The following is a 27,296-nucleotide window of genomic DNA, read 5'->3' on the forward strand; positions in this document are numbered from 1 at the left end:
AGGCATTGAACAGCTGCTGGGCACAGGTATGACTGAGCACTCGGAGGATGCAGAGAACAGTGAGATATAGCCCCTGACTGGAAGAGGGTTACAGTCTTATCCTTCTTATTGGATGTGGACTACCCCAAAAAAGAGTGAGTTGAGTAGTGCTACAGGGGTATTGAAAGGCAGGAGAAAGTACATTTGATTGGGCTTATAGGAAGCTCCAAGATTCCTTCTTGGGAAGCATTAGCTGCAGGATGAAGACAAACTTTTAGAGGTAAAAACTATAAGGTGAAGTTTTTCTTAGCATGACACTTGATACTAAAAGAATTATAAGGCATTCTCTGGAATGATCCTTCATAAAGCCTGACGTAGGAGCCCCTATCCCTGGCCAGAGCATACATAAGGGAAACCCTGGATCTCTGTGAGATGTGTAGGAGGCCGTCTTCCTGTAGCACTAAGTTTTTCTTCCACTCTACTCTGAGGCGAAAACAGCAAGGACTTGTACAGAGTAGAAAAAGTAGAAGAAATCTCTCCTCTGAGGCCTCACTGCATTAGTGGGGATGGCACAGTACAAAAGAAAGGAAGTGGACTTTGGAGCGGAATAAATCCAGCTCCCCAGCTACTAGCTGTATAATACTGAGCAATTTACTTAACCTCCCTAAGCCTCCGGCTCTTCATCTGTATAATGGGTGGGTGGATGTGAGGTTCAACCACTCAGTCAGTGAGTATGCAGAGACCATGCTGCATCCCAGAGATGATGTTTGTAAAGCATGTGGCCCACAGTTAAATGCTTGGGTGTTGATGGGAGTCTTGCGTCTGGGATGAGGACCTCATTCATATTGCAGTTTTTGGTACAGTATCAAGCAAGAATAAAAATATCCCTGATCTGAAATAGCAATGCTGACTCTACTGCTGGGGCTTCTTTATCATGTTCTCAGTTTCACTAAACTGTAAAGATGAGTTCCTACAGCCTAGGCTGGGAGAATCCACTTAGAGTAATTTGCTACTGATTTTAAGAGGGCTCTGAGATCTGGTCTGCAGCTGTGGTGTGGGAGAGCCCTGGGCAGCCTCTCGGGCCCCGCCAGCCCTGTGGTTCCAAGCTGCCCACTCTCCAGCTGCCCAAGTCAGCTTGGCATCCTGAGCTTTATTTGGTAGGATGCAGGCTGTTTGGCCTTGGCAGGTGCAGGTTCTGAGGTCTAAGTACCTGCTTTGAGTGTGAGTAGGCTAATAAGTGATGGCCAGACTTTTCTTTAGAAAGGGGTTTACCAAACTCCACATGTTCTCACTTATAAGTGGGAGCTGAACAGTGAGAACACATGGACACATGGGGTGCCGAACAACACACACTGGGGCCTGTCGGGGCGGAGGATTGGGAGACAGAGAGCATCAGGAAGAATAGCTCATGGATGCTGGGCTTAATACCTAGGTGATGGATTGATCTGTGCAGCAAACCACCATGGCACACGTTTACCTATGCAACAAACCTGCACGTCCTGCACATGTACCCTGGAACTTAAAATACTAAAGAAAAAAAGAGGGGTTGGTTACTATGTGGTAGTAATCCAGATGGTCTTCTCTCCCCTCTTCTGAAACAGGTCTGGACCTCAGAAGCAACCAGGGGTCCTGGTCCCATCTCTTTGATGGACAGCCACTCAGGATTAGATTGAGGGAACGCCCTCTATTTTTGACATAGAAGCCTCCAGAGTTTAAAAATTCTTCGAATGAGACCACTTAGCCACTTTAGCTTCAAAAAGTATTTTTTGAAATTAGCTCCAGGGGTACATTCAGAATACACATGTCTAAGTAGCTTACTGCTGCATATAGCCAAAGGAAAGAAGCAAAAGACAAATCAAGACAGTGATTTTTTTTCTCTAGCTCCTTGGTTTTATTATAGCCCTGGTTGGAATGATGTTATTTGGTAAAAGACAACTTACTGTCCTCAGAGGTATTCATCTCTCTTCCCGCCAGTCCATAGGAATTGCTTCACACTTGAAGACACATCAAGCTTTTTGACTGTACCCCAAGGGAAGTAAAAGCCTTGATAGAAGAATAGTCTCTCTCGTTCTCTGTTTCTCCAAACTCACTCTCCTACCAGGTAGCAATATGTCCAGAGACGACTGGGAATGCATTACAGAAGCACACCGGGCCCAGCCTGTAGAGTTCTTCCTGCCGGTCAGGCAGGAGGTGTGGAGAGTGGATCTGTTCCTTCCTTCATTGTCCTCTGTCAACCTGGCCCGGATGCTTCTCCTCTGGGCCCTCAACGTCAATGTAATTAACAGCTGTCCAGAGTGTCCCTTTTTGTGTCTTGTATGATGGTTATAATGCCATTTGCAGAGTGCCTCCTACATACTAGGCACTCCATGTGTCATTTTGCTGGCTCTTCACTGCCTCTCTGTGATGCCGATAGTGCTGTCATCTCTATTTCACCAAAGAAGAAAAGCTGGGAGTAGCTGGTTGCTCCAGAGCAGCAGCAGCAGCAGCAGGAGCCCAGAGTGGCAGCAGAATCCCCTGAGTTAGGGGCGGCGCTGTGTTCTGGGTGGACTGTCTGATTTGAACTAGAACTTCAGCCAGCAGCAGAGAGTCCAGGGAGCAGAGCCCCCACCACTGGGGAGAGGGGCTGCAAGAGGTCACTACCTCCCAGATATTCCAGGACCTCAGGCTTACAGTGGCAGCCCTCGCTTTGCCCAGGTGACTTGGGACCTCTGATGTGCTGCCAGCATCAGTGAAGATTGGCTCAGAACTAGGTGGGCCTGGGCCACAGATTAGAGCCCCACCTGGCAGGACTGGGGTGAGCCAGCCCTGGAAGAAAGATGGGAAAATTGGGAAACTCCTTGATAAATTGTCAGTTGGGCCCCAGTTGTATGACTATAGAGGTCAAATGAGTGTTAAAAAATCAGTTAGTCCAGCCCCTTCCTTTCTAGATGAGTGAGCTGAGCAACCTTCCTGGCAAGATACAGTCACTTGCCTCAAATCCTGTGAGTGTTGTAGGGGCAAGACCAGAACAAAACCCCTACTTTTCTGGTTCCTTTTCAACTGCTTTTCCCATTTTGCCACCCTCTGTCTCTTTTATCCTAATTCTACAGCTGGGGCACCAGTGCCACAGAACCCATGAGGACGTTAGAAACCAGAATCCGGATGCCCTGCCTCGTGTGCACAGCAGGACTCTTTCTGTGGGACCTCTCTGTCTCGCTCCTCCGATTGACCAGGCATTGCCATTGAAAACAATTTCAAAATGCGTTTTTTACCAAGTAATTTAAGAAACAATATACACCTTAGGAGATAACACGCAAATGAAAGAGGATTTGCTGTCAGGCAGTGGAGAGCATTTATTGGAACCTGCTGGGTATAAAACCAAGTAAAAGACACTTCGAAATTACAGACACGACCTGACCTCACTCTGGGTAGCTTATCGTCTGACTTCTTGGTGTGATTTTTTTTTAGCCCCTCTTTTTCTCCAATTAACTACTTGCGTCATCTCTAGATATTGTTATCAATTTCTAATTTGAAGACCAAGAAACTTGCAGCAGCAAATTATTTAACCAGCTAGAATTCGCGTCCAGGGGCTTCTTCGTGTTCATGAATACCAACCCTTGGAAAGCAAATGACATCCTCACCTGGGGACCAGGAGGCTGCTTTGAATCCTGTGGGTCAGGTCCTCAGGAGAGTGAGCTGGGTAATGACACTTCTGTGTCATTTGACTTTCTCTTGATAGTTTAAAATAGGGAAACAAAAAGATTCTATAGGAAAATGCCTTTATACTTTTTCTTGTGTATTTTCTACATGTAGGCAATGTCTAGGGAGTCTGTAAGCTGTAGAGATCCGTACTGAATGCTCAGAAAGATCTATCATTCCAATGGAAAGGGTATCTGCACTTGTGCAGTGGTTATGAATTCCCAAATTCAGAGAAGAGCTAACAAATCACTGAATGGCTTTTTCTTTAAAGCGAGGCAAGTGTTGTAGAGGAGGGAAAAAAATCAATCAACAAGCATAGAGATACCAGGAATAAATAATAATCTTTTACATATAAAAAGAGCATCTGTCCTTGGGACTCCACAGCTTTGAAGGCAAGATGAATTCAGCTAGGAACTGAGGGAAACAATTGAAATTTTTCTTTTGTTGGATTCAGCAGGGGATTGAGAATCCTAGTTAATGCACCTGTAGAGGTTTAAAATTCATCAGTAAGACAGAATAAAGGTAAGAGGCAGGTAGTTCCTTATACCATGGAACAGAAAGCTTTCTATGCTCAAAGTCTGCCATTTAGTGCCAGGTATCCTTTTAACTACCATTTTGAAGCTACAATAGCAGTAATTCATCTTGTTTTATGATTTATAGCTAATTCAGAATTTCTAAAGACTTTTTATTTCAGAACCCCAAAGTCTCATTTTAGGAAGGCAGTGTCTGATGCCTCATGCATACCCACACCTTTCTTTTTCTTATGCTTAACAAGAATCTGCTCTGAGCTTCTGAATACTTCTCACACTATATCCACCTGGTGACCAGCACATTCATCTGTGGGAGCTCTGGACATGACTCACACAGAGAATATGTCAGACCGACCTGCTTAGCAAATCAACAGAAAGATTGCCCAACTGATCAGCTGACACTTATGGAGACCTTCCACTTGGAGTGTGTGAGTTGTCATCCTGGGCTATGGACCAAGGATGCCAAACTGTGTGCTAAGGGCAGTGGTGTCCAGTTGTAACTTCCTGTCTTTTATATTATATCCATTTTGATTGCAAGTCATATCTACTTTTAGAAAAATATGACATTTTCATGTATATTGATGTACTAGTCTGGGTTCTCCAGAGAAAGAGAACCAATAGGAGATACATACACACATGCATATAAGTGTGTGTATATATGTATTATATATACGTGTGTGTATATGTGTGTGTGTGTATATATATATAGAGAGAGAGAGCGAGATTTATTATAAGGAATTGGCTCACACAGTTATGGAGGCTGAGATATCCAAGATCTGCAGTTAGCAAGCTGTAGACCCAAGAGAGCTTATGGTGTAGTTTCAATCTGAGTCCAAGAACCAAGAGAGCGGATGGTGTAAGATTCAGTCCAAGTCAAGTCTGAAGGCAGAAGAAAACCAATGTCCCAGCCCAAAGATAGTCAAACAGAAAGGAAGAATTATTTATTAATCAGCCTTTTATTTTATTGAGACCTTCAACTGATTGGATGAGGCACACCCACATTGGGGAAGTCAGTCTGCTTTACTCAGTCTACCCAATGTCAATGTTAATCTCATTCAGAAACACCCTCACAGACACAATCAGAACAATGTTTGACCAAATATCTGGGCACTTTATGGCTCAGGCAAATTGATGCATAAAATTAACCATCACAGTCAGTTTTAGTGTAGCATTGTACTTTCTAAAGTGTTATGGGACAAACTTAAAAACAAATGCATGAAATGAGAGTTTTACAGAGCCATGTCACATTGCTTAATGTAATACATGGTCAAGTAGGCAGAACAACATTAGAATAATTGTAAAAATAAACAATTCCAGGAAGGAGCTCGAAGAATTTAACTGGGTTTAATGGTATTTGCAATTCATCAGTTCTCCTCCCAGGTAGGTTATTGACTAAGCCAGTGACCCCTCACCTGGCTGTATATAAAAGTCACTTGAGGAGCACTTTAAAACTAGAGAACCACAGTGGCCCTACCACGGAGGTACCGATTCAAAATTTTCAGACTGCAGCAAGGAAATCTATCTTTAACAAGTTCTGGAGGTGATTCTTAACCAGATAACCTGACATTGGTCCAGGGCCTGCACCCCTGCATTTGGGAACCATTAGACTGGTGTGAATCTCAGAAAACAATGGTCACAATATGATTTTCAGGTTACTTCAACAACTGTACTTTAAGGCATGGCCAGGCACTATGCTGGGCGTTGGGAATGCAAACACTCAGTCCTTACAAAGTTCAGTCATTTAGACCAGGGGTCCCCAGCCCTGGGCTGCATACTGGTACTAGGCCATGGCCTGTTAGAAACTGGGCTGCACGGCAGGTGAGCAGCGGGCCAGTGAGCATTACTGCCTGAGCTCTGCCTCCTGTCAGTTCAGCAGCAGCATTAGATTCTCATAGGAGCGCATGCTAGGGATCTAGGTTGTACGCTGCTTATGAGAATCTAATGCCTGATGATCACAGTTGGAACAGTTTTTCCCCAAAACACCTCCCAACCCTCTGCCGGTCCATGGAAAAATTGTCTTCCATGAAACTTGTCCCTGGTGCCAAAAACTTGGGGACTGCTGATTTAGACAGATGATAATGCATTACATTATAACACAGTGAGAGCTTTGGTCAAGGCACAAGCTAATTACTATAGGGACACAAAGGAAGAATTGACCTTCATATGTGTTTACCTTCATTCCATGGTCTTGGAGAATCGTTGGTCAGATTTTGACAGTTAAGATCAGGAGATGGGCCCGCATCGGCACTCTGGTGATCTGGTTTGGTTTTTCATGGGAGAAAGAATCCAGAAGTGTCACATTTTGAAGCCTACAAAGGGCCGCCCTCTATTCTTTCCAATCTAGTGTGTCCCAGCCCTCTGACAGCGGTCAGGGTCTCATGGAAGGTCCTAGCAATAGCCTCTGAGTTCAGAGCATGCAACAGGATGTTCACACACAGCAGAGGTGCGAAGCCAGCGTCCCAGCTGGTGTTTCTGGAAGGCTGTGAGAATCAACAGAATTAGTATAGAGGGTGGCTTCTTACTCAGGCTCCTTAGGGGCCATGAGTGACACTCACTAATGTGTCCTCCGGTTAGTTCCATCTCTTTTTGTTGCCACGGTGGTATTTTCCTTCTCAACTGAAGTGCTTAGCTCCCTTTCTTGACTAATTCTCACCTTTGTAGGTTTGCCTCTTGCAACTGGTATCTAAGGTATCTTCTTACCTGGGGCAACTGGTACCCCAGGTAAGAAGAAGCCTCATCTCTGAGCTGAATCTCAAGGCTTTTTGCTAAGATGCAAAAATAAGCCAAATTCATGTTTGACTGCAGCAGATTTTGCTCTGTGAGGAAACTGGACCTGACCCTCTTGACTTCAGGCTTTGGTCTCTGGGTCAGTTTTCCTCGTGACATTACAAAAGGATCTTGGTCCAAGACAAGGGCCAACCCTAGACTTGAACTCATTTTGGGCGTTTGATGGCCTTTCCCCAAGGGTTCAGGGAAGGTACAGAACACAGAGGGCAAGAAGTCTTCGATGTGGTGGTTATTTTTGTTTGTTTGATTTTTTAACCTTATAACTTACCTAGCAGTTTTGGAGAAAAATTTGAGTTTAGAGTCTGATATTGTATAGATTGGGGATCTCTCTCTCTCTCTCTCTCTCTCTCTCTGTGTGTGTGTCTGTGTGTGTGTGTGTCTGTGTGTGTGTGTGTGTGTGTGTGTGTGTTGGTATTAAGATCTGCATAAGCTTTGCAAAATGTGTCAAACTTGCTTACATGGACTCAGTGAGAAATGTTCCATGAAATGTGAAACTATGTGTAGACCCCACACTGAAAAATAGGAGTAGACTGTAGTCACTTATACCTCCAGAGGCAGAAAGAAACTCAGCGACAGATTCGTTGTACCAGAGGGAGTTTGAGGACCGCTGCTGGCACTGTGTGCTCTTTTTTCTCAGGCCATTTATTCTGGCAACTCTGGCCCTTTAGCAGACATGGTTGTCAGGTTGTTACCATTTAATAGCTTTCTATAAGATACTGGCATCTTTAAAGGCCAAATAGTGTTGCTGACAGCTATGACTTTATAGAAGTAAAGGCAGCTTGCCTTGTTATAAAATAAGGTACATTGCATGAGCAGGAGTACGTATTCATATAGATCAGTGCCTTTTCTTTTTGACCAAAGTTTGTTGCTGCTGTTGGGTGTGAAGGACTTCTGTCTTGTCTGCCAGTCCTGTGACATATTCAGAAAGCTCACCCTGGGAATTTGAGGGTGTGAGGAGAGAGAGAGCCAAAGGGGAATGAAGGTAAGGATGCCATTAGACAATAGACAGACACGTCGGAGAGATCCCAGCCCTTGTGAAACCAGCAGCCCATTTTATCACCATCATCTGTGATGAGAGCCTAAAAGCCACACCTCATCCTCTACGATGAGAGCCTGAGAACCTCAAAGGGGCTCCTCAGTTACCCCTCGGACTCCATATCTATCTAAGAGCAGACAGATGTGTTACTGTTTCTACAGCAGCAGAAATTACAGCCTTGGCTGTCTGAATCATTAGAGCCATTCAGCATGGAGTTTGTTTGGGGAAGTTTCTTATAGGGATAGAAGAGAATTGAAACTTGAACCTCTCAGCATTACATTTCAAAACATCCTGCATGAACTCCTAATTTAAATCTGTTCAGATTGATACTAGTCTGAGGGCTTCTTGGTTTTAGAGCTGTCAGTCCAATTTGGAATAGAAACTAGTTATTGCACCCCATATTTAGCGACTGTTGAGGTTGATTCTATTTTTAAGGAAGAAAAATTCAGTGACTGGTGACCTGAGTTCTTTTTAAGGAACCCAGTTTTGCCTGGTCACTGTGACTTGACACCACTTTGAAAGTTCAAAGCTGTCAGGCCTTTGAGAGCCTTGCCCCAAGGGTTTAGAGAAAAAGTACAGGACACAGAGGGTAAGAAGCCTACGATGTGGTGGTCAATTTTTTTGTTTGTTTGTCTTGAGGTTTTTTTGTTTGAGTTTTTCAGCATCATAATTTACCTACAAGTGTTGGGGGGAAACGGGTCTTATCACCACCTCTCGTCATCTAGGAAGCAGGCACATAACTCACAATCCAGTGACTTCTGGTCACTAACATTCCCAGGGGGAAATTCACTGTCCAGGGAGACACGATGAGGAAGGTGATGTGTGTATGTGTGAGTGTGAGTGTGTGTGTGTGCGTGTCTCCCTGTGTGTACGTATGTGGTTTCTTCCCATTGTCCCACTCACATGCCTTATTTAGAGTTGGTGCTGGGATGCCAAGCAGAGTCACTGTGGCCACTGTAAACGTCCACCTCCAGAAAAGGCATTTGTTCTCCTGAAGATGGGAGGAAGTTTCCCGAAGCAGGCCTTCCCTGAAAAGAGTTGTCCTCTTTGTAGGCTTTTCCCTTTCATTTAGACAGCAATACAAGTGATCCAGGAATAAGGAAGCTTAGTTACTTGGTTTAAAGTTACAAATAACTAGAATTTGTCACCTTGGTGGAGAAGTTAAGAAACATAGCCTCGCCGGGCATGGTGGCTCACACCTGTAATCCCAGCACTTTGGGAGGCAGAGGCAGGCGGATCACAAGGTCAGGAATTTGAGACCAGCCTGGCCAATATGGTGAAACCCCGTCTGTACTAAAAATGCAAAAATTAGCCAGGCATGCTGGCATGTGCCTGTGGTCCCAGCTGCTCAGGAGGCTGAGGCCAGAGAATCGCTTGAACCCAGGAGGCAGAGGTTGCAGTGAGCCAAGATCATGCCACTGCAGTCTGGCTTGGGTAACAGAGCGGGATTCTGTCTAAAAAAATAAAAAAGAAGCATAGCCTCTGTGAAATTCTTCCTAAAAGGAGTCAGCTGCCATCTGATTAACTTGGTTTGTGTTTGTTTCTCATGGGTGAGCCTCATTACTTGTCCCTGACCTTTGAATTGGTTCCTTGGGACTCCATTCCAATTTTAGTCCTTGAACATCACAGCATATTATGACATTGTGCCTTGGGGGTGGGGGGCTGTCTTTAATGTTTCTGTCTTTGATTTCACAGACTGGGATTCAAAGCCTCTCTTGCCTATTGGATGAAGCAAAGTGAGTTTGTCAAGGACAATTGGGTTTGGATTGAGGGAGGAGGAAAGTCTAAGAAAATCATGAATGTACTGGTTGCCTAAATAAAAAATAAAAACGCTACCATGAAAACAAAACCCTGCCGGGCGCAGTGGCTCACGCCTGTAATCCCAGCACTTTGGGAAGCCGAGGCGGGTGGATCACGAGGTCAGGAGATCGAGACCACGGTGAAACCCCGTCTCTACTAAAAATACCAAAAAAATTAGCTGGGAGTGGTGGCAGGCGCCTGTAGTCCCAGCTACTCGGGAGGCTGAGGCAGGAAAATGGCGTGAATCCGGGAGGCGGAGCTTGCAGTGAGCTGAGATCGCGACACTGCACTCCAGCCTGGGCAACAAAGCGAGACTCTGTCTCAAAAAAAAAAAGAAAACAAAACCCAAACAAACAAACAAAAAACTATGCTGGATAGAAGGATCTCATTCCATATTCAGTTTGTATGACTTATTAGCAGTTCTTTTCGGTTGCAGCATTATTCTGGGCAGGAAGACAGGAGCATAATTAGCACATGGGGGAGATCCCGGTGACCAAGTTTGTGTGTTTGGTCATGTTCCCCCAACCTCCCTACTCCTACCAGTGAACCATTTCCCCAGCCCTCCCAACTGACTCCATCTAAATCTTTGATTTATTATAAGTCAGGAAAAAAATGGATAGCAACCTTGAGAGTAGCCAGAGGCCCTTGCTGTTCTTAGACATATAAATCACAAGGTAGAAGTGTCAAGAATGAAGACAGAATGTCAGTAACCAGCCTGGGGGTTGGGGAGGGATTGTGGGACTTTTCTGGGTCTCTGAAATTACAGCGTGTGAAGACAGGAGGAGGCCATCCACATAGCCCAAGGACTGTTAACTGAGAAAGAGAAAGTAATGCTATGGGTAATTCTATGGATGGATGCATCATGATGTTGCCAGATGTAATACTGCAGACTCACAGAAGAATGTAGTTTGGATGTGCCAGCACCGCCCCACAGCCACCATCTGCTGCTGCCCCTTCTCCTCTTCCCTCTCCACACCCAGCCCTAGGTTGGGCTACTCTGGGTTCTGAGTTCCTGATAAGCCATGGTCATGATGACGTGGCATTTCCTACCCTGATTAGTGGTGAAAAGCTGCGGGTTCCAGGGACAGCTTCACATTTGTTCCCTAACTCAAGAAAGCCAAACAATGATGGCCCAGGGTATTCTATTTGGCAAGTTATTATTCAAAGGGCTGGATTTTCTTCTGCTCTACCTCCTTCAAAATTTTGTATAACTTAGTTTATGTATTATCTAGCAGGTCAGGCACCATCTGATCTGGTGTGACAGTGGTTGTGGGGGTGGGGAATGGACTCTCCATCCAGTAGAAGAGTGTGACCTCCAACAGGAATCCCTTTAACACGGACACTCTACAGATGATCTCTTAAGGAGAATGGCTGCTTGGAGACAGCACAAGTTGAGTGGCTGTATGAATAATCTGTTTCAAATGCACAGTCTGCAGGGAGTGGGGGCAGATCCAGTCACAATTTATGGATCATCAAAGGATAATTTTATTATCAACATTTTAATAAGGGAATGTATGGCTTATCCAGAACCCAAATTCGGGGATCAAGAGTAATCCATAGATGGGAAAATGAAAATCCAACTAGCAGCCCCTGACCCCATCCCCGTTGACGTCCACCACCAATGCTGAGAACTGAGCCATAGGTGGACATCGAGGCTGGACCCACTGGTGGGGAGGAGTGGGGTTGGAGGGAATTCAGTCAGAGAGGAAGGCGGGTCTACTGCAGGGAGACGCGTGTAGCCAGGTGGGCTCAGGAATTCCAGCAACCTGTTTCCATTCCCTGTTGAGACTCAGTATATCCGTGGGGCTGAATCAGTATAGCTCCCAGGAGATGGTATTTTTGTTTTCTTATGTGCCTGCCTGCCAGTTCACCCAGTAGAAAATCAACTTCTTTTTCATCAGAGGTAATTTTGAGATTGACTTTATAGAAATACATACTTAAGAGCAAGGGCTGTGGAGCTGGATCTCCCTGGGTTCACATCTTTGCTTTACCACTCACCGACCTTGTGGCCTTGGGCGGGTTACTTAACCTTTCCATTCCTCAATTTCTTTGTGTGTCAAATAGGATGATAACAATACCTATTTCATAGGATTGTTGTGTGGAGTAAATGAAGTGGTTGGTACAGTGGCACAGAAGATAGAGATAGATAGATAGATAGATAGATAGATAGATAGATAGATAGATAGATAGATAGACAGACAGACATATACATACATAGATATACACACACACATATGTGTATATATATATGAATGTGGAATTTTCCACTTGATATAAACCAAATTTAACAATTCTTTGCACTGATTGTTGGAGAGATTGTAAGCCTTTGTATCTTCAATAGCCCAGATGTGCTTAAAGTAATGAACACATAAGGACATTATTGAAAGGCATGGGCAGGATCTAAAATTCTCAGGATGAAGTTGCATGCTAGCATTCTCTGAATTTCTATTTTCTGAATGTAAAGAATACAACATCTGCAAACAACAGCTGGACAAATATTGAAAGATATAATTCCAACTTCTTGCCATGTTGGCAAAAGCAGTTGGGAGAGAGGGAAATGCTTCGCCTTGTATCAGTACCTTTTTATAGCTGGAAGAAAAGAACATCGACAAGTTATTTTGTCAAGGTTTCAGGAGAGCAGACCAAAGAAAACATTGTCTGGAGCCTCCTGGAAGCAATCAGATAGTGTACGGTCATTTACTAAGAAGGCCTGGCTTATCAGGGCAGACTGATGGATTGTGCTTTGTTTATCTGGAGAAGCTTAGCTGAGTTCCGAACATCAATTTGCATCCTTGCTCTACATTTTAGTAATTCAGCTTCATGTGAAGTGCTGGCCCACAATCAGGGACTGCTTAGACAAGGGAAAGAACAGGAAAGGTGGCCTGAAAAGGGAGCAAGAAACCTGAGCTTCTGTTAAAAAGTGCCCCTGGGGTCGGGGGAGGCACTGGACGGATTAATCAGCTTGCCACAGGACTAGCAGAGCACACACCATTTGTCCAGCTTATTTAGCTGTGCTTAATAGAGCTATTCTCTCCATTTAATGAGAGAATGGCTCTATTAGGATGGAGGTGAGACCAGGACAGAGCAGGCAAAGAGGAAACAGTTGAATAAATAACTACTGAGGACACAAAAAGAAAATGAGACACAGAAGCAATAAAAAGCCCTGGGTCAAGTGTCAGTGCAACGGCCAACCCCATGGCTTTCAGACTTCTCTGCAGGCATCCCAGATTTCTGCTCCTGGTGTCTCCCTACCTATAAAATAAACAGGTTGGAGATAAGCATCAGGTCCTTTCCAGCTCTAACCTCCTTTGTTAGTAAATGGCTCTGCAATCCTGGCCGTGACTCCAATGTAGTAGAAGATGGAAAAATTGTACTTATCATTAGGCCAGGTTCACCTCTTCTTGGCAGACCCCCTCGCCCTTGGCTGTCTGCTCCTCAGTGCATGAGGCTGCGAGACATTCCTGCCTTCACCTGTTGTGTTCTATATAAGACTGGGCTAATGTCCACTTGAAAAGGATTTCACTCCTGGCCTGGAATGTGGCACTTGTGGAGCTCTATGGAGATACTTCTGATTTTTTTTGCTACTTTGGTAGGAAGCAATAACATCTGGAGAGCATTCTCTTCTTTTATGAGACTGTTAAAACTAGAAAACAAACAAGCAGGCGTGTATCATCAAGTCAGGCGGGAGTCTCTGGCTATGTGCTTGATCCACGGCTTTGGTCTAGGACATGTCTGTCTCCTGCTCTTGCTTATGCTCCCTTTGAGTCATTTCTTCTGACTGCCCATTAAGATGCTCCAGCGGGCTCCTAGTAAGAACTGGGTGCCGAGCAGTGGCTTACGCCAGTAATCCCAGCACTTTGAGAGGCCCAGGCGGCTGGATCACCTGAGGTCAGGAGTTCGAGACCAGCCTGGTCAACATGGTGAAACCCCATCTCTACAAATAATACAGAAATTAGCCAGGCATGCTAATTGGTGGTGTGGGCCTGTAATCTGAGCTACTTGGGAGGATGAGGTGGGAGAATCACTTGAACCTGGGAGGCAGAGGTTGCAGTGAGGTGAGATCACGCCATTGCCCTGCAGCCTGGGCAACAAGAGCAAAACTCTGTCTCAAAAAAAAAAAAGAAAGAAAGAAAATAAAAAAGAACTGGGTGCCTTTTGGGGGCTGGGAATTGGTGGTGGGAATGAGAGCCTGGGAACCACATAATTCTATCACTTCTGAGGAGATCAACCAACATGTAGATTTTCTTGCCCTATAACCAGAAGCACAGGACGCTGTTATGTGAAATTAGCCACAATTTCCAGCAGCTGGGTGGTTTGTAGGGGCAGCAACCATGGTTCGAAACCACTCACTTCTTTCTATAAAACTAAATCGGACGTAATGAAATGCTAATTTGACCCCAGGAACGTAGGAGGCCAAGAGAACTGAAGCCGTTATCTGGCTTGGCCCTGTGTTCTGATCTGAAGCCAGCCCCCATGGAACAGAGCCAGTCCCCAATTATGCCTGATTCCCAGCAGCTCATATAATTTATTGCGCTAAGAAATAGAGCCTCCTGCTTGTGGCTAGTTGGTTTCTGTTGTTTGGTTACTAGTGTTGCATAGGATAGAGTATGGTAATAAAATATCGGATAGTCATCCAGGGCTCAGTTGTACAGGGGTATTCAATATCTTTTCTTCCTTATTGTAATATTAGAGTATCAATTATGATGTCATATTAGACAGAATGCTGAAGGATTCTGAAGCCATATTCACCTTCTCCATCCTTTCCACCTTCACTCTGTTTGGAAGAGTCATAGGATTTGGGGGCAGGGGTTAAGCAGAATTTTTACCAGGACTGCTTGCTGCGTGGTTTTTGTGTATGACTCAATACCCAGTCCAGGTAACTTTATTAAAAATGATAGATTTTGGAAACCAGCTTGCTATATGAATGTAACGAGCCCAGTGTCTCTTTCAAGTGCATTTGGTTTGGAGATGTCTATATGTTATCTGAAAGTTGTCTGTGTGGCTCGTCTTTATACCAGGAAGCTCCATTCTCTTTATCCTGTGGCATAAAAAATGAACTTACCAAGAGTCATCTTTCCCTCTGCCTTTTGTCTCAAATTCTGCTTTCACACATCTGCTATGCACTAATATTCCTAGCCAGAAAAGACTGCAGCTTTCACAAGGGGTTTCCTTCATTCTCCAGGCTGCTTTACGCCTCAGGGGAAACCAGGGGCCCAGGGGCCTGTGGGGACTTCACACAGAGCATCTCCCAAGGGCTTGGTTATGAACTTATTTCAGTTGACTTGGAAACCTAGCTAGATCACTTCTAGATGTTTATGTTTAAATAGGAATTAGATAGAATTATTGGGATTTATAGAAGAGGACCCCAACTGCCCTGACGGAAGGACTGGCAGTGCTAAGCATGACTTCTAGGTGATTTCAGTTGCTGTTGTGAGTTAGCTTTAAGCCATAAGGATACTTCCAGTGGCAATTAATGTATGGTCTGCCATTATACTGAAACAGAAGCCAAAATCTGTACAAACACATATTTTATAGTCTCTTTAAAATGGCCTCTAGCTTTTGGATTAATATTTGAAAGTTAAACAGTCTACGTCATTTTCTTCTTCCACCCAGTTACTATCAATAGTAGCTTAAGCTGGAATTGTAAGACTCACATGTCAAGTATAGACAAGACTGCTGTGTCATCCCTAATAATGTATTGGTTCTTCTCTCTGCCAAAATGAGATACATTTACTTATGTCCAGCTATTTCTTGCAACAATATCAACCTGACAAGTTCCATTATTCTATTAATACACACACATATTTTTTATCAACTCTCAATGGATGTATCCACACATACACAAAAATGTAAATACACACCACACACGCACACATCCCTTAGTAGATTTTTAGACAGGTTGAATTCAATAGTATATAAGAGGCCCCTGCTATCTCATTCTCATTACATGTGTCATTGGGAATTGTGTTTGTTTGCAAGGGGTGTGTGTGTGTGTGTGTGTGTGTGTGTGTGTGTGTGTAAGTTCAAAGTACTGTCATATGTACTGTCATTTAAAAACATACACACAGCTTGACCTTGTGTTTGGTACTTTATGTACATTCCCTTTTTAAATAATTTCAATATCCCTTTGAGATGAATAGGATCATTATATTCACTTGCAGATGAGAAATACAGGCTCCGAGATTCACCTGAGAACTTAGTTTACTAACTGTCAGAGATGGAATTTGGACCCGGACCTCCCTGACTCCAGATCCTGAGTTCTTAATCACAACCATCTCCTGCCTATTTAATTCTTGTGACAATCCAATCGCTTTCGTTCAGTTTTATTATCCCTATCTTACAGACAAGAAAACTGAGACCAAGTTGGAATTACTTGTCTGGAGCCCCCCATGTTATGATTTTTTGGCTGTGGTTAAATTCAGTCTTTTATATCTGTAATGTTCTGACCAGCAAATAAAATGCCTTGTTTTAATGTAGCGAGTAGAACTGGGCCACCTGACCACAAATTAGATTATTCTGGAAGGTTGATTTATCTTAAACCATAAAGGGAAAACATTGCTCCCCTCAGAAATAGTAACTGAAATAATTTCTTTGGGAAGGGTTGTTACTAGAGGTTAATTAAGATTAATAATACACAACAGGTATTAAATGCTTATTATCTGCTTTACATATGTCAGTTCATTTCATCTTTTCAAAGCCCCATGAGGATGGTTCTGTTTTTTCTCTGTTTTGCCAATGAGACTCTGAGAGATTAAAATAACTTGGCCAAGATCATAAAGCTAACAGGTGGCAGAGCTGAGATTCAAACTCAGGTAGGCTGGCCTGGTGTCCTTGGCCTTAACCACTCCGTAGTGTGACCACATTCGTTTCCACTTTACTTTCATTGAGTTTGTAGGTTTAGTGGAGAAAAGACCCTTTATTTTCCCTCCAGTAGTTTGCTAGTAATGAGAGCAAGCCATCTGTATTAGTCTGTTATTACAATGCTGTAAAGAAATGCCTGAGACTGGGTAATTTATTAAAGGGAAGAGGTTTAATGGACTCACAGTTCTGCATGACTGGGGAAGCCTCAGGAAACTTACAATCATGGTGGAAGGGAAAGCAGCATAGACCTTCTTCACATGGCAGCAGGAAAGAGAAGGGTGAATGAGCAAAGCAGGAAGAGCCCCTTATAAAACCATCAGATCTCTGAGAACTCGCTCACTATCGTGAGAACAGCATGGGGGAAACCGCCCCCATGATCCAATCACCTCCCACCAGGTCCCGCCCTTGACACGTGGCGATTATGGGAATTACAATTCGTGATGAGATTTGGATGGGGACACAGAGCCAAACTATCTTGCCATCCCAGGCAAGTGGCACTGCCTCCATTCTTATGCTCCTGGTCTGAACATCTGGATTTCCCACAGGTGTAGCCAAATGAAAGAGACCTTAGAATTCAGTTATACTTTGAAAAATACAAAACCAATTCTCCATTATAGTGGTTATGTTTAGCAATACTTAAGTCTCATTTCTAGAATGATAGCCAACAAGACAAACATATAGCTGTAATTTAATGCCTTTTTCAAAAGTCCATGGTCATTATTAAATAGATTATAGAAAACTCCCTTATCTCATCATAGTCACTGATGAGATTCATCCTCTGTGTTTCACCTGTTCTTTAAATTGGTGATCAGAGCATCTTGCTCAGGTGTGTCTACATTGACCCTGGGCCCTAAACATCTGTAATGTCTTCCTCAGCCTCCAGTGTCTTTGTAACATCTAGACAAGAAAGTATTTTCAATTAACCACCGGAGAGACCTTGGTTCCCTGTCTGCTGTCAGCTCTTCCCTCCTCAAGCCCATTGGAATCTGAAAAGAAAACCGATAAAATAAAACTACTGCAAGAAGTTGCTGATTCATGTGAACTCTTTTTGAAATCAGAACAAATTATTCTCTGTTGCTTTGCCCACATCTTCTGATAAGCACCTGAGCATCTTTTAGAAACTTAAATTTTAATTCACTTTTCTTCAGCAGCTGAGACTTTATAGCCTACTTCTGCTAGGGAGTTGGGAGTTACAAAACATCTATTTACACCTGAAGCCTTTTGCTAAAAGAGTTGGCATTCCTTTCAGAACATAGCATCAATTTAAAATAAAAAAAGACATTTAAACAGAAAACACATTTCAAAATACATCAGTCTCCCATGGGGCTATTTTACTCAACTGAGGTGGGGAGAGGGAGATTGTTCGGTTCTCAAAAGACTGAACCTTTTTTTCTGTCTGTGAACAAGGGATAGAATAGTGTGGGAGAAATGGCTGGACTTGGGACTCCAACCCAGGCTTGAATCTTGACCCTATCGTTATAATCACTTATGGCTCTGAGCATCCCTTACCCATATGTAAAATAGGGGCTAGAATGCTGTGATTATCTATGAGCAAAGAAGCCAGTTATAGTTAACCGGGAGAGAAATGATGGCAGCAACTTGATATTAGATTTTTTTTTTTTTTTTTTTTTTTGAGATCGAGTCTTGCTCTGTCACCCAGGCTGGAGTGCAGTGGCATGATCTCGGCTCACTGCAACCTCTGCCTCCCAGGTTCAAGTGATTCTCCTGCCTCAGCCTCCCGAGTAGCTGGGACTACAGGTGCGTGCCACCACACCCAGCTCATTTTTTGTATTTTTAGTAGAGATGGGTTTTCACCATGTTAGCCAGGATGGTCTCGATCTCCTGACCTTGTAATCCGCCTGCCTCGGCCTCCCAAAGTGCTAGGATTATAGGCGTGAGCCACTACGCCCGACTGATATTAGATCTTTGTACAAAGACTGTGCTCTTTCTAGCCCATGATTTGGAAAGAGTGTAAATGGTAACTAATAGGTTATAATAAACCTATTTGGAGATGGACAGAAGGTTACAGTAGTTGAGGGGTTTAGGGGAAGAGCTCAAGCCTTAGAATTAGATGATTTTTAATCTTGGTTTTAGGGCTCATTAGCTAAGGGACCCTGAGCAAGTTATTTTATTTCTCTGAGCCCCAATTTCCACGTTCATACAGTGGAGACAATAATATTGGCCTTTTTATCCCTCAGAACAGTCTGATGAAATAATGAAGTGTGTTTTGTAAACTGGAAAGTGTGAACTGTCTACAAAAGAGACCTTGGGGGATGAGTGCTTCTTGGAGGCATGGGAAGCGCTGTTGGAAGCACCTCTCCTCCCTGCCCCTGGGTCCTGCCCAGCCCAACACCTAGGTTCATAAGCACTTGTCTTTGAATCCAGCTAAGATGATGCAGTGTTTATGCAAGGAGTGTTTATGGAAAGCAAGAGATGAGATACTTTGTCTGTGAGAAATGTTTACATAAGTGCCTTTTAAGGTGGAGTTATGCCTAGTGATGAAATTTCACTTACATATGCAACTGAAAATAAAAGGTGAAAGTTGAGGTAGGAATTTTTATTGGGAACAATGAAAGTAGTAACAGAATAGGAAAGGACCGGGCAGCAAGCAATAGAGGGAAGGAGTTTTGAGATCAAAGCAGGATTTCCACTTACTATCATTAAACCTAGTATTTCAACACTTAGTGTTTGGGGAAGAATAATCAGCCATTGTGCTGCAGTGGAAAACATCCAAGCGTTGATTTCCAGAGAGCCTGGGGTTCCTCTGGGCCAGCTTTGTCTCTAGTGTTTTGAGGGAGGAATCACTAGCTTTTCCATGTGTGCAAAAGGCCAGGCGTCTAAATGGATATCTCTTCCTTTAAAAACTTCTGTGATGATAAATGTGTGCGTGGGATCCTGTTAAGCAGGGAATTCCTTTGAAAGCCTTGTTTCCCTTTTCTCTTCATGGCCCAGAGATAGATCCTGGCTGCATTTGTATATGAAAACTCCTCAGCCTTGCTGTGTTCTCCTGCCCCTTGAGAGTCGTGTTCTGTTTGAAAAGAGCTGAACAAATGAAGGCTGTTTTTTCACTTGGGATAAGAATATCCTTCTCAAAGCAGTAAGGGCTGAACGAGGGTAACAGGATCCATATGTTGAAGCTGGCTGCTAATACTCAGCATATGGTCCAGCAAACTTTCTCGGGGGGACTCAGCTTCTCATTCTTTCAGGAATGCCCCAGTGAACTCCAGAAAAGATCAGGACTTAGGTGACCATGACGTAGACACAGCTTCTGGGCTTCATAAGCCTGTATCCCCCAGAGAATGAAAGCCGCAGGAAGTACAGGGAAGGTCCTGGCTGGCCTCAGCGTGGATAACACTGGCCTACAGCTCTCTTGTAAGGTTCCATGCTTCCCAAGATACGATGGGCCCTTATCAATTCCTGGGTTGTCTGTGTTCTGTTAAGGGATAGTGAATCCAAGGGTTACTTGGGGTCCCCAAATGGTGTATTCTAGTTAATGGAAACGTTTTGCCCTCTGTGCAGGGGCAGCATTGCATCGTGGAAAGAACACCTACCTGGAGCCAGGAGGCCTGGACTCTGGGGCCATGCTAGCGCTAGCTAGAAGTGATCAGAGGGAAGTCACTTCACCTTTTCCTCATCTGGAACATGAGGAGGCAGGACGCGGTGATGTCTGTGACCCCTTTGGGCTCTCACAGTGTAGAATCAAGTGGCACCTGAACTCCATCCTGAGGAGAATGACAGGAGAAAGCAGCCACAGCTAATCACACTTGCACCTGCGCGCAGTGACCCTGCGGCGTAGAATTCCAGCACAGCTCTGTGTGGAGCCTGAGGGGAAGACCTTTTATTGCTCTCAGGCAAGAATTAGTCCTGAGCCTCAGGGAGCTGGTAGTGGTGGTCTGAGCGGGGGAGAAACTAGCTGCCCTGCATTACTCTATTTCTTCCAAACCAGTTTTTGGAAGTGTGGGTTTTCCCCTCTGATTTTCACAGAGGACAGCTCAGCATCTTCCCCCTGCCTCTGCCCAGGGCCCCATTTCTCCCCTTATACCCTCCTCTTTCCCTTTTCCATCCCTGTCTCCACCACATCACCGCTTTCTCTCTAAAGGCTCTGCTGGGTTTCTCCATGACCTGCCTTGTCTGTTGCTGGCATGGTTAGGAAGGCCTCACCCACTTCCCAGCCCCAAGCAGGCCCTCTAATCCCTGCAGTCGGCTGAGGACAACTGTAGTCTCTCCATCAAATAAGCATAGACCAAGACCTGCGGCAGCTCTGCCTGCGAGCCGGTCACCATGGCAACGAGCATTGCCTCCATTCTACTGTGAAAAGAAAATGGCTGTTGGAAGGAAGGGCTCACTGAATCTCCATTCCCCGGCCTGTTTTGTTCAAGCCCCTCCCTCCTACTGGACTGAAGAAGCCTCAGGCACTGAACCAAATACCTGTTTACCTTTAGATTTGGGGCTTACTTAAGAGGAGGAGAGGCAGAAAGAAGTTGAATTCAAAGAAATAAAGCATTTTTCCACCCCAAAACTCTATTTTCATGAGGAATGGTTATCTGCTCCCAGCAGATAAACAAGGAGCAGATGAACACAGGGATCTGTGAGATCTGGCGCAGTGTATTTTGTCTTATCGGTGCAGTGGAATGACAGAGTGTACGGATGTTCAAATAAAACTTCAGGGAAAGTAGCCAAGGGACCCAGGGAATTCCGCAGGGCACGGGCTACAGAATTTCCGAAGGGTGTCTGACTAATTGGGGTGGTGATATTATGGAAAGAGGCGTGTTGGTCCTGTAGTCATGAGGGAAGGTGAGCATTTACCCTTACCATCCCCACTTCAAAATCAGTGTGAGCCCTCCTAGTGATTGTGTCTGGACGGCGTGGGGAACTGGCAGGAGACCCCTGAGGTTGATTCTGGAGTGCAGGCTTCCTGCACTTGACATAGCTGTGGAGACACTTCAGATGACATCCAGAAGGAATTGGTTGGGTCACCATTTCTGTGAATCCCAGGATGCTGCTGTTTTGGAGCAAGATCATAAGTCTTCTCAAGGGGTTGGAAACATTTAGGGTAGAGATCACCCAGAATCTCCCAGGGCACCTTGCACTCTCTGATGGAAAATAGCCATTCCATAGGAGGATGGTCTGGGCTGTGTCTCTGCCTGGCAGCACATGGCCCTGGCTGTTGGTGGCACAAGTTCTCAAACCCCACACAACCTCCTCCCTTCACTCTTTCTTAAAGTCAGTTGGGAAGCCTGTTTTTGAATGGAAGATCTGGGTTTCATTCTTGAAAATTGGAATGTATGTTTGAACTGGACTTTGTTTTTGTTTTGTTTTGTTTTGTTTTTTCAGCTTCTCTGCAGGTGGATATTGTTCCCAGCCAGGGGGAGATCAGCGTTGGAGAGTCCAAATTCTTCCTATGCCAAGGCAAGTGCCCAGTGCGCAGCTGCATTTTAGAACTTGCTTCAGAAACTCACCAGGTAGAGCAGGAGCCCCCAGGCCATGTGAGCTGGCTGGTCACGCCACACCTAGAATTCTTGGCATCGCACTATTACAGGGTCAATAGTGTGGCCATTTAAGAGCCAGGGCCTCTTCCTTCCTTTTGCAAAAGGCTGCCTCAACATAGCAAATCCGTCATTTAGACTTCACCTTGACTACAGAGGAAGTCTAGGAGTTTTCTTAAGAAAATCAGCGCAACTTCCAGAATAGTGAATCATCCCACATCTCCTGTTCTGTATACATTCAGAGTTCTGTAAATGACAATGGAGAACAGCACTGGCTCAGAAATAATACTTTGCTGGATCTGTTTAAGGCTTATTTCTTAGAATTCCCCAGAGCTTGAAAATCTAAGTCTAAAACTTGCCTGTAGGTAAATAGAATACTGGTATGGCTTTTCTTGTGAGGACATATATCCTGGTTTACCAGGTCTATTGTGAATATCAATATTCTGTGCCATGGTCCCCACCAGAGCTCTGAGATATGCCAGACCTGGTGACCTTGTTTTACATTTAGAAAACATGCCCCATTTCCACAGCCCAGATAATTATCAGAAAATATCCTGTGGAGGAAAAGGCTTCAAGTTAAGCCTCAGATTCTCGTATGTGACATGACTGGGATTCAGAACATGGAAGAACCAGGAAAGAGCTGAGCTAGGTATAAACGGTGACATTTAGCGAGCAGCTTTTGGCAGGGAGGGGCCTTTAAATGCTGTCATGATTTGTGCGGATGAGGTGGCTTGTGGCCGTCAGATGTGTTCACTCCAGCTTTGCCTTCATTACAGCAATTTCAATGATCTGGAGACGCAGCCGTGGAGCCCACAGCACATCTTGCAAATAGCGATATTTATTGAAAACATGATGGGCCCTGAAAGGAAGACTGCTTCATTTCCATACTAAGCATCTGTGCAGGGCTGGGTGGTGCGGGCTGAGAAGGGTGCCACGTGAAGAGGCAGGGCCCCATGCAAAGAGGCAGGGGGCGCAGCCACGTCTGCCGGATCTGAGCGCCCTTCCAGCTCAGTGTCCTGGGCAGTGTCAGTGTCAGAGCCCTGTTCCAGCTCAGTGCCGGGGCAGCTCAGCCACCGCAGTCTGTTCCTCCTCATTGGTGCCTGGGGAAAGGAAGAATGGGTGGTTCTGGCCACCTTCTTTGCAGCATGCAAGGAAATGAATTTGTCTGAGCAGGGGGTGCTGAAATGACAGTCATGCCAGTTTGTGCAGGCAGATGCTAGAATAAAAGTGGCTGGAAAAAAATATAAAAAATAAAAAGTGGTTGGAATCTGCACCCCTATACTAGCCAGTATTTCTCACCTGCAGCTCAGGAGACCCATTATCCAAGGCTTCGAAAACAAGCTGATCAGTCGACTCAGACCAGTTAGGCTCTGGAGCCCAAATCCTAAATACACGAATTCCCTTGGTTACCCGTTCTGTGAGGCATGTGTGTTCCTAGCTTAGTGCCCAGCACACAGTAGTTCTCAACAAATATCTCTTCTCTTCCATCATTAGGGATAGGATCATGATAACAACTAGCACAAGTGGTTGTTGAGTTCTTTCCGAATATTGTAAGAGGTGTTAAGTATATAATAGTTAAATGCAGAGCCAAAGAAGGGCTGCACGTCATTCTAGCAGCCATACTCGCCCCTCCCTGATGTTCAAGACTTGACTGATCCGTTGTTCAGTAACTCATACTGATCAGCCACTGTCAGTCTGGAGGGGACTTGTCTTTTCAACTTCAGTAGCTTAAAAATAATCTCTTCCTCTTTAGTGGCAGGAGATGCCAAAGATAAAGACATCTCCTGGTTCTCCCCCAATGGAGAAAAGCTCACCCCAAACCAGCAGCGGATCTCAGTGGTGTGGAATGATGATTCCTCCTCCACCCTCACCATCTATAACGCCAACATCGACGACGCCGGCATTTACAAGTGTGTGGTTACGGGCGAGGATGGCAGTGAGTCAGAGGCCACTGTCAACGTGAAGATATTTCGTAAGAGCCCCCTTCTTCTTCTGCATTCTCTGGCCTCTCCTTGCCAAGGAGACACATGGGTAGTAGAAAGGTGGAAATGATGATAGAGGGACCAGCTGAGGGCCTGACCAGTCCCATTCTCTCTCCCTAAGTCTTTTCTGACCTTGGCCAACCCAGAACTCACAACCGTGGTTCACACTGGTCGCAGCTACTCCCCCATAGGCATTCATTCTCAAAATTCAAATTACACAGTTCCTAGAGGGCAGTTACGGGTTTCTCCATCCCTTCTCCAAATGTTGGCTGACTGTTCTACAGTTTGGGCTCTTCTCCCTTCTTATTTCCCTCTCCCCTGCTGGTAATGGAGCCCAGGGCTCAGTGGGGTGGGGGATCCTTATCTGAACACTCTCGCCACTCAGAGCAGGCAGTTCCTATTGCCTCTGAAACCCCATCTGAGGGTGACATCTTGTTACCTTGTTATTAATATCACACATCCATCCTGGTGGTTGGAGTAATGGTGGGTGACAGCTAATGGAACAGTATTGATAGTACGGTATTTATTGCCATTAAATATGGTTTTTTTCTATTCTTTTCATCAGCATTCTCTCTGCTGTAGAAAGTTGAGGTGGGGCTGGGAGTTTGAATAGGAGACAAGAAAAGGACTGATGACTCTTACTATTCGTTGGGGAATGGATGTTCCACCAGTTCATTCTACCTATAACCTGTGCTTCACTGGCATCATCCTGCATGACAAGGAACCCTTGGTGAAGATATTCCTTTCGTTCTGTAGGCCTTTTTCTGCACAAAATGTGATAAATTTAGCACTCAGTGAGCAGATATTGGTTGCCAAGCATTGGCAACCTATGCTTGGGCCAGCTGCTCTGCCTGACGTCTATGAGGGTGCCCCTCTTATACAGCTGTACATCAGGATCGAGACTTGCCCAGGAGTCAAGTCCAGGTAGCATGGCTCTAGTGAAAGGGGATCTTTGTGGGAGAAGCAGCTGTTTTCCCTCACTCTTCTGCTCATTTTCCAGAGAAACTCATGTTCAAGAATGCGCCAACCCCACAGGAGTTCCGGGAGGGGGAAGATGCCGTGATTGTGTGTGATGTGGTCAGCTCCCTCCCGCCGACCATCATCTGGAAACACAAAGGCCGAGATGTCATCCTGAAAAAAGATGGTGAGACCTGAATTTCCTGGCAGCTGCCTTTTCCCCAGGGCACCGAGTTCCCTAGCTTTTTCACCTGTACCAACCCCTGAGGCATTCCAGTCCAAACTCAGATTCATGTGCGCCCGAGCCCTCATGCAGTTTCTGGGTCCTGAATAGATGTATATCTGAAGTTGGTATACTTAGGTACTTGATTTTCTCTCCAGTACAAAAGACAAATTTCTAATAGACATTTACTCTTGGCTGTATTTCAAAGCCAGGGACACATTTTCTTATTTGGGCTTAAAACCCCACCTTCTAAGACTGAAGTTAGGAAACAGGAAAGAGACTCAGCCCCCTATCTGCAGATACCAGAGCTCTCCGACTGATTCTTGGATGAACCTGCCTCTTATCTCTTCTAGTCCGATTCATAGTCCTGTCCAACAACTACCTGCAGATCCGGGGCATCAAGAAAACAGATGAGGGCACTTATCGCTGTGAGGGCAGAATCCTGGCACGGGGGGAGATCAACTTCAAGGACATTCAGGTCGTTGTGAATGGTGAGGAGATCCCGTTCTTCCTGATATCTGCATTGCTACCACCTTGGTTCTCCAAAATCATTCTCTTAACTTCCTCTTTGGTCTGTAAACTAAATCCTGTCCTGACTCAATCATCCCTCTCAGCTAAATACCCTCCCCACCTTAACATCTAGATTTCTTTTTTTTTTTTTTTTTTAAATATACTTGCCTGTTGGATCTTCCCTCAACTATGGGGCATGTTCGTGCAGCAATTGAATGTCCTTCACTGTTCTGCAGCACTAAAAACTTTCCCACTGCTTACCTATTAATCCTCATTGTCCTTGATGTTACCATAATTGTGAAGTTAGTCCTCTGCTTAAATGTTCAAAGAAAATATTACAGTCAACTCAGGCCTCAGAATAGTCAGAATTGTGGTCCATAGGCTTATTAATCTTAATTTGCAGTGTCAAATAAACACACCCATGGAATCGATCTGACATTTACAAGACGTTTACAGGAAATTATAATGTCAGTACTAAGAAAATAAGTAAATCAGGGTTGAGTGGTTTTGACTCTTGACACATTTTTCTTTTTTTCTTTTTTTTTTTTTTTGCCAAACTCTCCCCCTCTCATTCCTTTGGTAAAAAACAGTTTTGTGCAAGGTTGTTTATCACAGTCCCAGACAAATGGCACTCTTTTTTGTAGCTGATGCATTCGAATTGTTGTTAACCATTTAACCACTGGGAGCAGTAATGTCCAACTTTTTCCAGTATGAAGAGCCCCTTTTTAACATCGAGTTCCTCTGACTCTAGTAGTTATTAAATTTAGTATGCATTGACTGAGAAAATATATAATGAAAAATAGCAACTATAAATTAAATACCATCTTAACATGAATAAAATGTCTTATTATAGCTTCTCAACTAATGAAAAACAAAAAAATGCATGTTTGTAGGAGAACTGTCTATTCGGTTTGCAGAAGTTATTTAGTACATACACGAATTTCGATTCCTGACACTAACTCTGTAGCCGCACAGGACGTTTGTCCCACAGGCTGAGAACTCTTGACCTGGAGTGGTGTCTCTTTTCCAGGCCATTGGGTTCTTCCAAATTTTCACAACCACCCCATGACACCCTTTTTTCCTTCAGTGCCACCCACCATCCAGGCCAGGCAGAACATTGTGAATGCCACCGCCAACCTCGGCCAGTCCGTCACCCTGGTGTGTGATGCCGAAGGCTTCCCGGAACCCACCATGAGCTGGACAAAGTAAGACACTGGCTCATGCCTTTTATCATGGACTAGAGGAGAATGGGGCATCATGAAGTCTGCTCCATGTCAGTGTCTCAGTGAAATGGATGTGGGCTTCTTAGGAATATCAACCCCAGGAGAAGAATGGACTCTTTTCTTTAAGATTCTCTTGCTTGTGCATTGATTATTCCTTCAATTTCAGCCTTGTAGGGGCAGAGTCAGAGCCAGAGGGTGTGGTCTTGGGAGCCCACTTTTAAACCTTTGTGGGTACAGTTGCAGC

General features: G+C 44.6%; 1 protein-coding gene across 13 annotated transcripts in view; it reads left to right on the forward strand.

Annotated features, from left to right (window-relative positions):
• Positions 1-27,296, forward strand: part of NCAM1 (neural cell adhesion molecule 1) — a 311,181-nt gene that overhangs the window by 221,140 nt on the left and 62,745 nt on the right. For all 13 annotated transcript variants that reach the window (XM_015115714.3, XM_077964292.1, XM_015115716.3 and 10 more), the window contains exons 2-6: positions 22,006-22,080; positions 23,911-24,129; positions 25,140-25,283; positions 25,673-25,810; positions 26,917-27,034. In XM_015115714.3, the coding sequence (XP_014971200.1) occupies positions 22,006-22,080; positions 23,911-24,129; positions 25,140-25,283; positions 25,673-25,810; positions 26,917-27,034 (694 nt within the window). The remainder of the gene's footprint in view (positions 1-22,005; positions 22,081-23,910; positions 24,130-25,139; positions 25,284-25,672; positions 25,811-26,916; positions 27,035-27,296) is intronic.

The sequence above is a fragment of the Macaca mulatta genome, chromosome 14 (genome assembly GCF_049350105.2).
Source record: "Macaca mulatta isolate MMU2019108-1 chromosome 14, T2T-MMU8v2.0, whole genome shotgun sequence".
Lineage (NCBI taxonomy): Eukaryota > Metazoa > Chordata > Mammalia > Primates > Cercopithecidae > Macaca > Macaca mulatta.